General features: G+C 43.7%; 2 protein-coding genes across 2 annotated transcripts; one reads left to right on the forward strand and one right to left on the reverse strand.

Moving 5' to 3' along the window:
- The first annotated feature begins 4,420 nt into the window (after positions 1-4,420).
- LOC123071843 (putative F-box/LRR-repeat protein 23) lies at positions 4,421-7,472 on the forward strand. Its single transcript, XM_044495424.1, has 2 exons — positions 4,421-4,875; positions 6,113-7,472. The coding sequence occupies exons 1-2, from the start codon at positions 4,484-4,486 to the stop codon at positions 6,771-6,773; spliced, it is 1,053 nt and encodes a 350-aa protein (XP_044351359.1). The 5' UTR covers positions 4,421-4,483; the 3' UTR covers positions 6,774-7,472.
- A 158-nt stretch (positions 7,473-7,630) lies between these two features.
- Positions 7,631-8,274, reverse strand: LOC123071844 (E3 ubiquitin-protein ligase EL5-like). The gene has a single exon (XM_044495425.1). It carries the CDS (start codon positions 8,272-8,274, stop codon positions 7,642-7,644), a length of 633 nt encoding a protein of 210 aa, XP_044351360.1. The 3' UTR covers positions 7,631-7,641.
- Between the last annotated feature and the right edge of the window lie 6,091 nt (positions 8,275-14,365).

Consider the following 14,365-nt stretch of genomic DNA (forward strand, 5'->3'; position numbering starts at 1 on the left):
TACGCACCAGGTTGCTCGTGCCATTTTGTTTTGGGTTTGCTCGCGCCAAATAGGAGACTGCCAAAAAAATAAACACGAACAAAAAAACAGAACACGCAGAAGACAGCTGGGCCGTAGCTATAAAACAAAAGAAACAGGCCCGTACAGTCCAGAAAAAAAAGACTGTGAATACCTAATTATATTTCTTTTCACTCAAAAAAACTAAATAGATTTCTTATAGGGAGTACTCGATATATAGGGTGTGCATCTCCTCGCATATCACTCGTACACTCTTGGTCTGGTGGCTAGCGTGCGCTTCCCCGGCCCACAATTTGCGTGTGCGAACCACAGCGCCCACACGCATTTTTTTCTTTTATTTTTTTCTTTTATTTCTCAATATCCCACTGACGTATGGGTCCAACCTGACAAGCTGGGCCAGTCTGACGTGGCATACGGCGGAATACACAGTACGTATGCAACACATAGAACCAGGACTGGCGTTTCAACCTCAAGGACCATATTGACCACGTATTTTCATATATCGGGACTGTATTAAAGTAATACGCAAGTTTCAGAATTGAGTTGGACGTCGCCAACGAGTACAAGGACTATAGATGCAATTATCTCTCTCAGTTCCAAGGTTTTCTTAAGATGGTCGCAAAGACAGAAACAGAAGGTAGAGGGATCCTCCGGTGCCATATCTGTAGATGGGCACACAACAAATCGACACACACCATCGTCAAATCACACAAATCAGGAAGGAATTGGACTTGACACCGGTTGTTTGTGGCGACAGTTAATGAAGTTAGCAAGCATGGAGATGGGGAATCAGAAGCAAGCAAAGGGAATGGCCGAATGGGAGACCAGGTTCGATCCTTGGTGGATCAAACCAGGTTCTGTTGTGTTCGATCTTTGTGCCAGTGCCCTTCTTGCCTTTAATCTTTCCCGCTCCAACGAAGTTGACCAACTGGGCCAATCTCATGTACTCCCTCCGTCCGAAATTACTTGTCGCATAAATGAATGAAAATGGGTGTATCTAGAACTAAAATACATCTAGATACATTCACTTTTCCGACAAGTATTTCCGCATGGAGGGAGTACTACATATATTTGGGTCAGCCCATTAGCTATTTCCGGTTTTAACTGGATTATTTTTCCTTTCATTTTTCCTACTTTTTTCTATTTCGTTTTTTTTCTTTCTTTTCATTTTCATTTTAGTTTTACGTTCTTTTCCTTTTTTTTCATTGCATTTTATTTTCCATTTTTTTTGAAATCATGAACATTTTTGGAATTTGCAATTTTTTTGAAATCCTGAATATGTTCCAAATTCACATTTTTTTTACAAATTCACAAACATTTTAAAAACTGTGATTTATTTTTGAATTTCAGGACATTTATGAAATTGTGAATATTTTTTTGAATCGACAAATATTTAAAATACATGAACATTTTTTTGTTTTGCTGAACATCCTTGAATTATATGAACATTTTTAGAATCAATGAAAGTTTTTGTATTTCACGAACAATTTTTTGAATTTGCAAACATTTGTTCAAAATCACGAACATATTTTGAATACATATTTTAATCACTAAAAATTGTGAACATGTTTTTGAATATGAGAACATTTTTAAAATCTCTTATACTTTTTTGAATCCACGAACATTTTAGGATTTTTTGAACATTGCTTTCTTCAAAATTCATATTTTTCATAATTCCTCAATTTTTTTGAAATCCTGAATTATTTTAAGAAGAAAAGAAAAGAAAAACATATTCCGACCTCCTTGTACTAACTACGGCGCTGCTAGTGGTGGAATTCGAGCCGAGTCGAGCCAGCTCGACTCGACTCGCTAAAACTCGTTTCATTAACGAGCTAGCTCGACTCAACTCGTTACTATACCGAGTTCAAATCCAAGATTGGCTCGTCGCGAGCTGACTCGTTTAGCTTGTTAAGCTCGTTAAAGATGTGAACATCAGACCTTACAAATACGATAAAAAGATTTGCTGAGAATTTAGCATGTGCATATGTGGTCATGTACGTGTGAGTCTCCTGGGTGGCTCGGCCTTGAGCGGCTGGGCCTCGTGCTGGAACGCAAGGTGTTTAATGGTTGTATTTTACTATCACTAGAAAACACTGACTTTTTTACCAAGCCTAACGAGTTACACGAGTACTCGTGATATCAGCTCGTTTCACTTGGTATGTAAACGATCTTAAACTAAAGCTCGGCTCGGCTCGTTATTCTTCGAGTTCGAGTTGATTCGAGCCGAGTCACGAGCTAATCGTTTAGCTTGCGTGCTTCGAGCTTTTTTTCCAGCCCTAGGGGCTGCACTTTCTAGGACCCCACCTCCCTGTACTAAATACGCGCTGCACTTTCTCGGATCCAACCTCCAAACCATTTGATTGGCCTGAATATCATAGCAAATAACAATTGTTCATAGTGGAAAAGACATATTTCAAACATAAAAATTATTCCGAGTGCACAATTCAAACATTAAATTCCTTGGTTTTCATTGTGGGTCATATATATGCTTCACAATATCGCTGAGTAGTTGCATGTGCACATTTTGATCTCGAACATTCCGATGGAGAGCATCTCCAGAAAGTTCACAAATATGCTTGGCATCTTGTTCTGAGAGGCGGACATGCACTCCGGACATCTCAAAATCATGTGTTCGGACTACCTCTTCACCATCATCCCGGACAATCATGTTTTGCAAAATGACACAGTGTCTTTGATTCCCACGTCATTGTAGCTCCATGAACAATAACCCCAACGAGCTTGGAGCACTCTGAGTGCTCGCTCCGCGTCCTTCCTAATTCCTCTTACATTGTTGCAAAGTGGCATTGTTTATTGTCATGGAGATCGGATATGGTCTTGACAAACGCCACCCAGTGAGGATAGATCAGTCGTGCGTCGTGCAATCCTATCCGAAAAACCCCCATCATAGAACTTTGATTCAGGTTGAAACTAGTCCTTGTAGAGCAGGCGCTCATCAACAATCCTATCCTCGTGTACTAGTCTCCTCCAATTGACTAAACCCTTGAAGTTTAACTTGATCCACCTAATGTACAAACCGGACACCCTCCTGCGAAGTATCAGGGTTTCGAACGAAACCGTCGCGTTTCACACACAACTCAATTTAAAAAATCATTCCAACTTTTAACTTTTTATATGATTAATACACACCATCCAAAGCCCCATGCTCAAATTTGAGCACCTTTTGAGTTGGTCTACTTTTTTGAGGCATTGACTGACTTTCTGACCACTAAAAAAAGCAGAATGCTCTTCGATAGGAAATAGCGGGAAACGAGCTCCAAAAGAGATGAAACTTCACACCTGGTGTACAAAAATTTGAATGGTCTTCATTGGATCCCTGTGGAGTGTGGTGAAAATTTGAGTGTTGCGGCAAAAAATTGATCCACCTAGTGTACAAAATGCTCCTCTTTCTTCTCCATTTCCTCTTGGATACTTATCATCATCATTCACTCTTCATTCGACGAATCCGATGAATCAACAAACTTTTTTTGAATAAGTTCATCAGACACATTGTTCTGAAACTCCCATATGATGAATCCATTGTTTTATCTACAAAAGAATAAAATACACTTTGGGAATTTTCTCGAACACATAGAGGGTAAGGTGTATGACCGGAGGACCAAGACGTATTGCGTTTGTGTCCGAGCCGGCGACCGTGTCAGGGATGGCGAGGATGACATTAATGGTGTTGTGTCGGTGATGGCGGCGCTGTGAGATTGGGACAAGGACTGAGCTAGGGGAGGAAAGGCATGAAGGAGGCGGAAGAGAGGAGATGAAGAGGTTAGGTCGGGCTAGGTTAGGAACAACTTGAATGGCTTTTGGCATGGATCTCAATTCCGACATGACGGATGCATCGGGCGCGCCAGGGCTTTCCATCATTTTCATCCTAGATATGGGTTGGATTTGAGGGGTGTCGGACAACCCGAAGGTATTGGGTCGGTTTAAAGGGGGGATTGGGTCGCATTTTCACTATCGGGGCCACTGATCAAGCCATCTGCCCAAATGTATACAGGTGATTTGAGAGGTACGTTTCTAGATGCTCTAAGGCGAGGAGAAAGAAAATCCATGTGCTGCTAGACAACTTCTTTTAAGAAAGACATACTTCCTCTGTTCCATAATGTAGTATGTATAGATATTTTGAGAAGTCAAACTTTACAAATTTTGACTAAATTTATAGAAAAAGCTATTTATCTACTATACGAAATATATAACCACGTCTTATGATGATTTTAATTATAAATGTTTGGCATACTAGATGTAAATGTTTTTCACCACTAATTTGATTAAAGTTGACGAGGTTTGACTTTTTACAAAAATTACATGGACTGGTCAAATTATTGCCCCACGTTGAGTTGACCCGAGTCTTCTACACTCACCTGCTGCCACCTTCTTCACCACCACCCCCAAACGGCGCATCATTCCCGCGCCTTCCTTCCCCAAACCCTAACCCTCACACCCACCCCGCGCGATGCCCCCATCCTCGTCGTCCCGCCGCCGTCGAGGCGGGCGCGGCGGACGACGCGGCCGCAATGCGCCGACGAAGTCGGTGCCCGCGGATGAGACGGAGACGAGGAACTGGGCGGAGCTGCCGCTGGACGCGATCTCGGCCATCCTCCACAAGCTCGACCACGTCGACATCCTGATGGGGGCCGGCCAGGTGTGCCTCTCCTGGCGCGGCGCCGCCCGCGGCGAGCCCGAGCTGTGGCGCCGCATCAACATGCTGGGCCACGCCGACCTCGAGCACGAGCTCAACTTCCCCGGGATGGCGCAGGCCGCCGTCCGCCGCAGCGCCGGGAGGTGCGAGGCGTTCTGGGGCGAGTACGCCGCCGACCACGACTTCCTCCTCTACCTCGCCGACCAGTGAGATTTCGAATCCCCCAATCCCATCCTCCCCTGATTTTAGGGGCTTTAGTTTTGATTTGATTTGTTTCGCATTGGCTACACGTTTTGTCTCCGTTGATATTCCCTGCAATGTATGTGCACCTTCTTGGGGTCTCGTTTGTTGTCTGCAAAAAAATTCGGTAGAAATTTCTGTCTGTAGGAATCATGCAGTTTGCAACACATCTTCGTTAAGATAGCTTCCTAGGTCTGTACTGAAGATACATTGTGCATAAATCCGATGCTGATTGGTGATTATACAGCTGCAGTGCTGCACACGAGGTGCTCACATGGGGATTATTTATTTTATTTTTTGATAAAAGAGAACTTCATCTCCGATTTCTAACATTAGAAACCATATGTTCTAGATTAGAGCGAATTTAAGTAGCAAAAGGTAAACTGCAACAGCACCATGCACATGGAACCTATTCCTCTGTGCCAGCACTCAATCCCGTATCCAATAGGAATGCTGAGTTTCCATCCAACCAAACATTGATGTGTTTTTGCAGCCTATGCATTGGTCTTATACAATTGGGAAGGCTTTTTTGGTTTGGTTCGAAACAGAACACAGTTGCCAGTTAACTTTTAAGGGCCTCTGGGCAGTTTCTAGGGAAGCAGTCAATTTGGCAATCATTTTAGTTCTGTTGATTCTTAAACAGAACGAACTCAGTTGAGTTCATAGGCAAGAGTGCAGAATTTATCCTAATATGCAACCTGCTGTTACAGGCGTCAACAAGTTAGCATCCCTAAAATGTTCACTGTCCCTTAAATCTAACAATTGATTCCGAAAGTTTCCAATCAGGATGATTCCGAAAGTTTCCAATCATTTCCTGGTGAAACTGTCGAATTGGCAATAATTTGAGTTTAATGATATGGTTAAACAGAACAAACTCAGCTGAGTACATGTGCCAGAGTGCAGAATTTATCCTTATATGCAATCTGCAATTGCAGGCATCGGCAAGTTAGGATCCCTGAAATATTCTCTGTTAAACCTAGCAATTAGTCATTAATGAATTATACTAAATCCCTCTAAATTGTGTACCTATGATGCTATGCAATTATCTGAATTTATGAAATGTTCTATGCATGGACTGCGATTGGAGCCATGCAAGTCTTCCAAAACATTCACTCTAGCTGCCTATTTTATACAGCATGCTTATGCCTTTCCATACACACTGCATATTTATTGGTTATTGAGATCCAAGTGTTGTATTTGCAGGGCACCATCTCTTAAGAGCCTTCGCCTCATTTCTTGCTATGATGTTTTTGATGATGGACTCACAGAGGCGATAATGAAGTTCCCTTTGCTTGAGGAGCTCGAGCTTTCACTGTGTCCAAATGTGGATGACAGTGGTGTCTTTGAGGTTATCGGCAAAGCATGCCCACAGCTGAAACGCTTCAGACTGAGTAAGAATGTGTTCTTTGATTATGAAGCTGGTGACCAGGAAAAGGACGAGGAAGCCATGGGGATTGCGACTATGCATGAGTTACGCTCTTTGCAGCTGTTTGGCAATAGCCTCACCAACAAAGGGCTGACAGCCATCCTGGACAATTGCCGCCACCTGGAGTCCCTTGACATCCGCCACTGTTTCAACGTCACCATGGACGATGCCCTGCGTGCAAAGTGTGCCAGGATAAGCACACTGAGGCTTCCGAATGACTCAACCGATGACTACGACTTCATTGTCAAGAGCCCTATTTGGAGGAATTCAGAGTCCTTTCTGGGTGATTATGTGGGATCTGATTCTGACTACGAGCTTGGCTCGGATGATTACGACGACTACTGCGATCCTTCCCGCTACCTTGATGGTGTGTATGAGGACGAGCTTAATGATGAAGCGAGGATGCTTCTCAGGGGCATGCGTATGCTTATGAAGTGAGCTCCATCGCGATGTTGCGATCGAAGTGGCCGGATGTTCCTCATTTCTTTTGCCGAAGTATCTGCACTACGCTAGGCATGGTCTGTACTTTGCCGCTTCTGTCAGTGCCGTGGATCCGCTTCTGCGTTGACTTGCCCTAGAATATCGTAGGCTCCGTTTCGTGCTTTGTCCAGCCATCTTACTAGTTGCTAGTGAAACATGTGGTGTGTTGGGAGTCTTTTACCTTTGCAGTTTAGTTGAAGTCGCTGTGAAATATGCTCTGTATTCGGTGCCTATGTTTGATCGGCGCCTTTGCCTGTGATGCATACCGCCCGCGTTGCAGCTTCAGGACCTCAGTAACTCTGTCAGGCGATTTTGGTCATCGCTCCGGTGACTTCTGCTGCAGCTCTTGGCGCCGGAGGTTAGAGCCTCCCAGTTCTGATTGCCCTGGCATGGAACCTAAGCAATTAGGTGGGCTGTTTTGGTTGGATTAAATCAGGAGGAGGGGGCCCACCCAGTTCAATTGGTGAGATAGGAATGTTACGTAAGAATTCAGTAAGTAGGTGTAGCACTTTTTAGCATGGACCCGTGGCAACTCGCTTCCCTACCATGGCTTTGTTCTGTAACTTCCAAGGGTTCCTTACTGAATCCTTTTGTGCTAAAACCTCTGCAGTAAGTAGTCGAAGGCTGTCTCTCAAGAACTCCTATGCTATTAATCAGAGACTTGATTTCGTGAGAGAAATCTGTGGTTGTTCATCAATTCAGGTCCGTAACATGCCTCTGACCAGAGAAGCCTCACTCGCAGGTTATAGCGTAGTAAATACTATACACGTCTTTAGTTCTCTGGGCTCACTTGATCTCATCACAAGCATCACCCATACGAAGACGGTCATACCATTTGCATTTCGGCCGGCAACGGCGGGAAGATGTTGCACCGGCAGACCGGGCACGTCGAGTGCTCGTGCAGCCACAGGTCGATGCACTGCTGGTGGAACATGTGCAGGCACGCCGGCATCCGCTTCACCGCGTCCCCCTTCTCCACCTTCCCGAGGCAGATCGTGCACTCCGACCGGCAACCGCCCTCCGGCTGCTCGTACGCCGGGATGTCATACGCCATCACCGCTCGCGCGCCGCCATGCACCGGCGGCTCCCGGGCCAGCACGGGCATGTGACTCGGTGTCTGGTCCAGAAACTGCGGCAGAGCGCCGCCGCCGCCGCTTCGGCGGGCACGCTCGCACCGCCACCGCAGGCAGAGAAGCCGGCCCGCGCCACGAACTGCCCCAGGGATGGAGGCCAGGCACCGACTTAGCGCCGACAGCTGGAAGAGGTCGCCGCAGATGGCCGTGCAGACGCCGGCCGTGACGCTGACCCAGCAGAGGAGGAAGACGGAGGCCTCGAGGATGGAGCCCTTGCTGTGGGGCTTCCGCGCCAGGTTGACGAACGCGTAGACGATCATGGCCGTGCCGCCGATGCAGACGGTGTTGGCGATTGCCAGCAAGCACGCGCGGAAGAAGCAGTCCATGGCCGTGGCCTCTCGTGTCTTGATTTGACCGTGGAACTCGCCAGCTAGCTGCAAGAGTTCCAATGCGTACAGACGAAGCAAGCAACGAGCGAGAAAGAGAGAAAACTAACCAAGCGGTTGTTGTTGTTGTATAGTACGATGAAATGTTGTGTAGATATTTTAATATGGCCGGCAGCATTTCTACGGCGACCTTTTACATTTCGAATGGCGCACAGGCTGTTTTGTTACCTCAACGGTGGAGAGTAACATGCACATAGGCGACCTTTTACATTTAGAATGGCGCAGAGACCTTTCACATTTAGAGGCCGTTCGGAATCTCTTCGCTATGTAACTCCGCTGAAGAGCGGAGCGGTATTCGGCGGAATTTTGACGAGCACCCAACGCCCACTCCGCTCCCTGGCAAAAGGAGTGGAGTATTGCCAAACATAGCCTTAATATACAGCATTAGGGTCTTTAAAGTTATCTCGTCGGTTTTTGTTTCCATATAAAATCTCATTGAAATCACCGAAAACAATCCGCACGTTACATCATGTGCGGTCAGTGTTTTCCGGTTTTTTCATCGGCAAGACCCTAGAAAATGCATGGATTGTTAGACATCAACGGTACTTGTCATGCATGCTTGCCATGGTCACCCTAGAAAATAGGTAAGATTTTAATTTTTTTGTTTAAAATAGAAAACTGAAAATAAATATGTGAAATTAAGAAGTTAATCAAATACAACAGACCATCTTCCATTTTTTGAATTTTAAAACTCTCAAAAGAAATAAAAGAGATAAATTATATATGATTTTAAAGTTGTTATTTACAATAGAAAACTGAAAATAAATATGTGATTTAAGAAGTTAAATCAAATACAACATATTATGTTGCATTTTTTGATATTTAAAATTGTCAGAATAAACGAAAGAGAAAAAATAGATTTGATTTTAAAACATTTCAAATTTAAGAAAGAAAATAAATATTTGTTTGAATAATTGAAATAGAACACATGAAAATAATAAAAAGTGAACATGTTTTGCGCACGGGCGAGGCATGCGTGGGACTGCCCACCCGAATTGGACCCAAGCAATCGGCGTGCGGGCGAGGCAGGCGTGGGACGGCCCACCCGAATTGGGCCCAAGGTAGCGGCGCGCCGGGCACAGCCGAGGGTTGCTGGGATTTTAGTCCCACCTCGCCAAGCGAAGGGAGCTTGCACCGGTTTATATACCGGGGTGAGCTCTCCCTCTCAAGTTCCTATGTAAAGAGGGCATCACATTGCCCAACCCGGTCTGTCCCTGCCCCATGGGGCCCACTAGCTGTATATTTGCAATCGCGGCGGGCCTACATCCTAGCCCAATAAACGATTGGGTTTCTAGTCGTATGCAGACCATTAAATTGTGAATTGTGTAGCTAGTGGACAGGCATTTTTATCTCTTATTTATTTTTTGAATTTGTCACATGGCACTCTAAAATATAAAGAATTGTCAAGAATATAACACAACATTATTTCATACATTTCAGAATTTAATAACTGTTAGAAAAATGAAAGATAAAAAATATATACTATTTAAAATTATCTCAAACATATAACTAAGTGAAATAAATGAGAACATATTATCTTCCATTTTTTGAATTTTAAAACTGGCAGAATAAATGAAAGAGGAAAAATAGATTTGATTTCCAAAATTTTCAAATATAAAAGAGCAAAGAAATATTTGCAGTCAACTTGCAGCAATGGACATGCTGGTGTATTTGACCATGTATAACAAAATTGGGGTCATTTGGAGATGATCCAAAAAATCACCTTTCATAATTGAGACCAAATGGTCCCTTTCTGGTGTGGTGATTTTTTTGACCTCCTCCAAATGAAATTAAATTTTGCACACATGTTCTCCTACACAAACATAACAAGGTTTTCAAGGTTTTACAATTTTTTGAATTTTTTTGAATTTATACTGCCATGTAGACTGACTGTTGAAGAAATCGGTCTATACCTTAAGGAGACATTGTAAACTAAATCTATTTTGAAATTTTCCTCCATAGCTATGTTTGGCACATGTATTTGACCATGTATAACAAACTTGGGGTCATTTGGATTTTGTCCAAAAAATCACCTTTTATAAAAAAACTGGCTTAAGTGAGACCAAATGACCCCTCTGCGGTGTGGTGATTTTTTTGACCTCCTCCAAATGAACTTAAATTTTGCACACATGTTCTCCTACACAAACATAGCTAAGTTTTCAAGGTTTTACAATATTTTGATTTTTTTGAATTTATACTGCCCTGTAGACTGACTGTTGAAGAAATCGGTCTATACTTTAAAGGGACATTCTAAACTAAATCTATTTTAAAATTTTCCTTGATGGTCATGTTTGGCACATGTATTTTACCATGTATAACAGATTTCTGGTCATTTGGAGATCGTCAAAAAATTCACCTTTTATAAAAATTCACTTTTGGAAGATGGGCACAATCTTTGATTTGGCATGCTTTGCAAATGGGGAACATCATGTTGCACATGGACACAACATGGGAACTGTATGCAGCATGTGTTATCACTGAAGCAACATTGAAGCAACCACTATGATCATTGCATCATTAGAATATAAACACTGAAACATAGCATAGCTAACCAGATTCCAGTGCATCTAGACAATACATATAGTTCACAGACATATGACAATGCTTAAAGTCTGCCATACTCCAGCTAGAACTACTTTCCAATAGTTCACAACCACATGGACTAGCGCAAAAGTAAAACATCATCAACTATACTGATGATGAGTAGCACTTCCAGCTGCACAGAGGGTTACTAGTGAAGGAAATATGCCCTAGAGGCAATAATAAAGTTGTTATTTATATTTATATCATGATAAATGTTTATTATTCATGCTAGAATTGTATTAACCGGAAACTTAGTACATGTGTGAATACATAGACAAACAGAGTGTCACTAGTATGCCTCTACTTGACTAGCTCGTTAATCAAAGATGGTTAAGTTTCCTAGCCATAGACATAAGTTGTCATTTGATAAACGGGATCACATCATTAGGGAATGATGAGATTGACTTGACCCATTCCGTTAGCTTAGCACTTGATCGTTTAGTATGTTGCTATTGCTTTCTTCATGACTTATACATGTTCCTATGACTATGAGATTATGCAACTCCCGAATACCGGAGGAACACTTTGTGTGCTACCAAACGTCACAACGTAACTGGATGATTATAAAGGTGCTCTACAGGTGACTTCAATGGTGTTTGTTGAGTTGGCATAGATTGAAATTAGGATTTGTCACTCTGATTGTCGGAGAGGTATCTCTGGGCCCTCTCGGTAATGCACATCACTATAAGCCTTGCAAGCAATGTGACTAATGAGTTAGTTACGGGATGATGCATTACGGAATGAGTAAAGAGACTTGCCGGAAACAAGATTGAACTAGGTATTGAGATACCGACGATTGAATCTCGGGCAAGTAACATACCGATGACAAAGGGAACAACGTATGTTGTTATGCGGTTTGACCGATAAAGATCTTCGTAGAATATGTGGGAGCCAATATGAGCATCCAGGTTCCGCTATTGGTTATTGGCCGGAGACGTGTCTCGGTCATGTCTACATAGTTCTCGAACCCGTAGGGTTTGCACGCTTAACGTTCGGTGACGATCTATATTATGAGTTTATGTGTTTTGATGTATAGAAGGTAGTTCGCTCCCGGATATGATCACAAACATGACGAGGAGTCTCGAAATGGTCGATACATAAAGATCGATATATTGGACGACTATATTTGGACGTTGGAATGGTTCCGGGTGAGTTCGGGCATATACCAGAGTACCGGGAGGTTACCGGAACACCCCAGGAGGTATATGGGTGTTATTGGGCCATAGTGGGAGAGAAGAGAGGGAGGCATAGGAAGGGGCGCGCCCCACTCAAGCCCAGTCCGAATTGGGTGGAGGGCCGGCCCCCCTTTCCTCCCCCCTCTCTCCCCCTTCCTTCCACTCCTAGTCCAACTAGGGAAGGGCGGGAATCCTACTCCCGGTGGGAGAAGGACTCCCCATGGGGCGCGCCATAGGAGGGCCGGCCCTCCCCCTCCTCCACTCCTTTATATACGGAGGAGGGGGGCACCCCATAGACACACAAGTTGATCATTGATATCTTAGCCTTATGCGGTGCCCCCCTCTACCATAATCCACCTCGGTCATATCGTTGCAGTGCTTAGGCGAAACCCTGTGCCGGTAGCTTCATCATCACCGTCATCACGCCATTGTGCTAACGAAGCTCTCCCTCGACACTCTGCTGGATTGTGAGTTCGTGGGACGTCACCGAGCCGAACGTGTGCAGATCGCGGAGGTGCCATACTTTCAGTACTAGGATCAGTCGGATCGTGAAGACGTAGGACTACATCAACCGCATTGTCATAACGCTTCCGCTTACGGTCTACGAGGGTACTTGGACAACACTCTCCCACTCGTTGCTATGCATCACCATGATCTTGTGTGTGCGTAGGAAATTTTTGGAATTACTGCGTTCCCCAACAGTGGCATTCGAGCCAGGTTTATGCGTAGTTGTTATATGCACGAGTAGAACACAAGTGAGTTGTGGGTGATAATAGTCATACTACTTACCAGCATGTCATACTTTGATTTGGTGGTATTGTTTGATGAAGCGGCCCGGACTGACATTACGCGTACGCTTACGCGAGACTGTTTCTACCGACGTGCTTCGCACACAGGTGGCTGGCGGGTGTCAGTTTCTCCAACTTTAGTTGAATCAAGTGTGGCTACGCCCGGTCCTTGTTGAAGGTTAAAACATCACATACTTCACGAAAAAATGTTGTGGTTTTGATGCGTAGGTAAGAACGGTTCTTGCTCAGCCCGTAGCAGCCATGTAAAACTTGCAACTACAAAGTAGAGGATGTCTAACTTATTTTTGCAGGGCATGTTGTGATGTGATATGGTCAAGACATGATGCTAAATTTTATTGTATTAGATGACCATGTTTTGTAACAGAGTTATCGGCAACTGGCAGGAGCCGTATGGTTGTCACTTTATTGTATGCAATGCAATCGCCCTGTAATTTTTTTTACTTTATCACTAAGCGGTAGCGATAATCGTAGAAACAATAGTTGGCGAGACGACAACGGTGCTACGATGGAGATCAAGGTGTCACGCCGGTGACGATGGTGATCATGACAGTGCTTTGGAGATGGTGATCAAAGGCACAAGATGATGATGGACATATCATATCACTTATATTGATTGCATGTGATGTTTATCCTTTATGCATCTTATTTTGCTTAGTTCGACGATAGCATTATAAGACGATCTCTCACTAAATTTCAAGGTACAAGTGTTCTCCCTGAGTATGCACCGTTGTGAAAGTTTGTCGTGCCGAGACACCACGTGATGATCGGGTGTGATAAGCTCTACGTTCATATACAACGGGTGCAAGTTGATAACCCACAAGTGTAGGGGATCGCAACAGCTTTCAAGGGTAAAGTATTCAACCCAAATTTATTGATTCGACACAAGGGGAGCCAAAGAATATTCTTGAGTATTAGCAGTTGAGTTGTCAATTTAACCACACCTGGATAACTTAGTATCTGCAGCAAGGTATTTAGTAGCAAAGTAGTATGATAGTAATGGTAACAGTGGTAAAGATAAAGATAGCAAAAGATAATATTTTTGGGGTTTTGTAGTGATTGTAATAATAGCAACGGAAAAGCAAATACGCGAAGCACAATATATGAAAAGCTCGTAGGCAATGGATCAGTGATGGATGATTATGTCGGATGTGATTCCTCATGTAATAGCTATAACATAGGGTGACACAGAACTAGCTCCAATTCATCAATGTAATGTAGTCATGTATTCCGAATATAGTCATACGTGCTTATGGAAAAGAACTTGCATGACATCTTTTTTCCTACCCTCCCGTGGCAGCGGGGTCCTAGAGGAAACTAAGGGATATTAAGGCCTCCTTTTAATAGAGAACGGACCAAAGCATTAACACATAGTGAATACATGAACTCCTCAAACTACGGTCATCACCGAGAAGTATCCCGATTATTGTCACTTCGGGGTTGTCGGATCATAACACATTATAGGTG

This window comes from Triticum aestivum, chromosome 3B (genome assembly GCF_018294505.1).
Source record: "Triticum aestivum cultivar Chinese Spring chromosome 3B, IWGSC CS RefSeq v2.1, whole genome shotgun sequence".
NCBI classification, from domain to species: Eukaryota; Viridiplantae; Streptophyta; class Magnoliopsida; order Poales; family Poaceae; genus Triticum; species Triticum aestivum.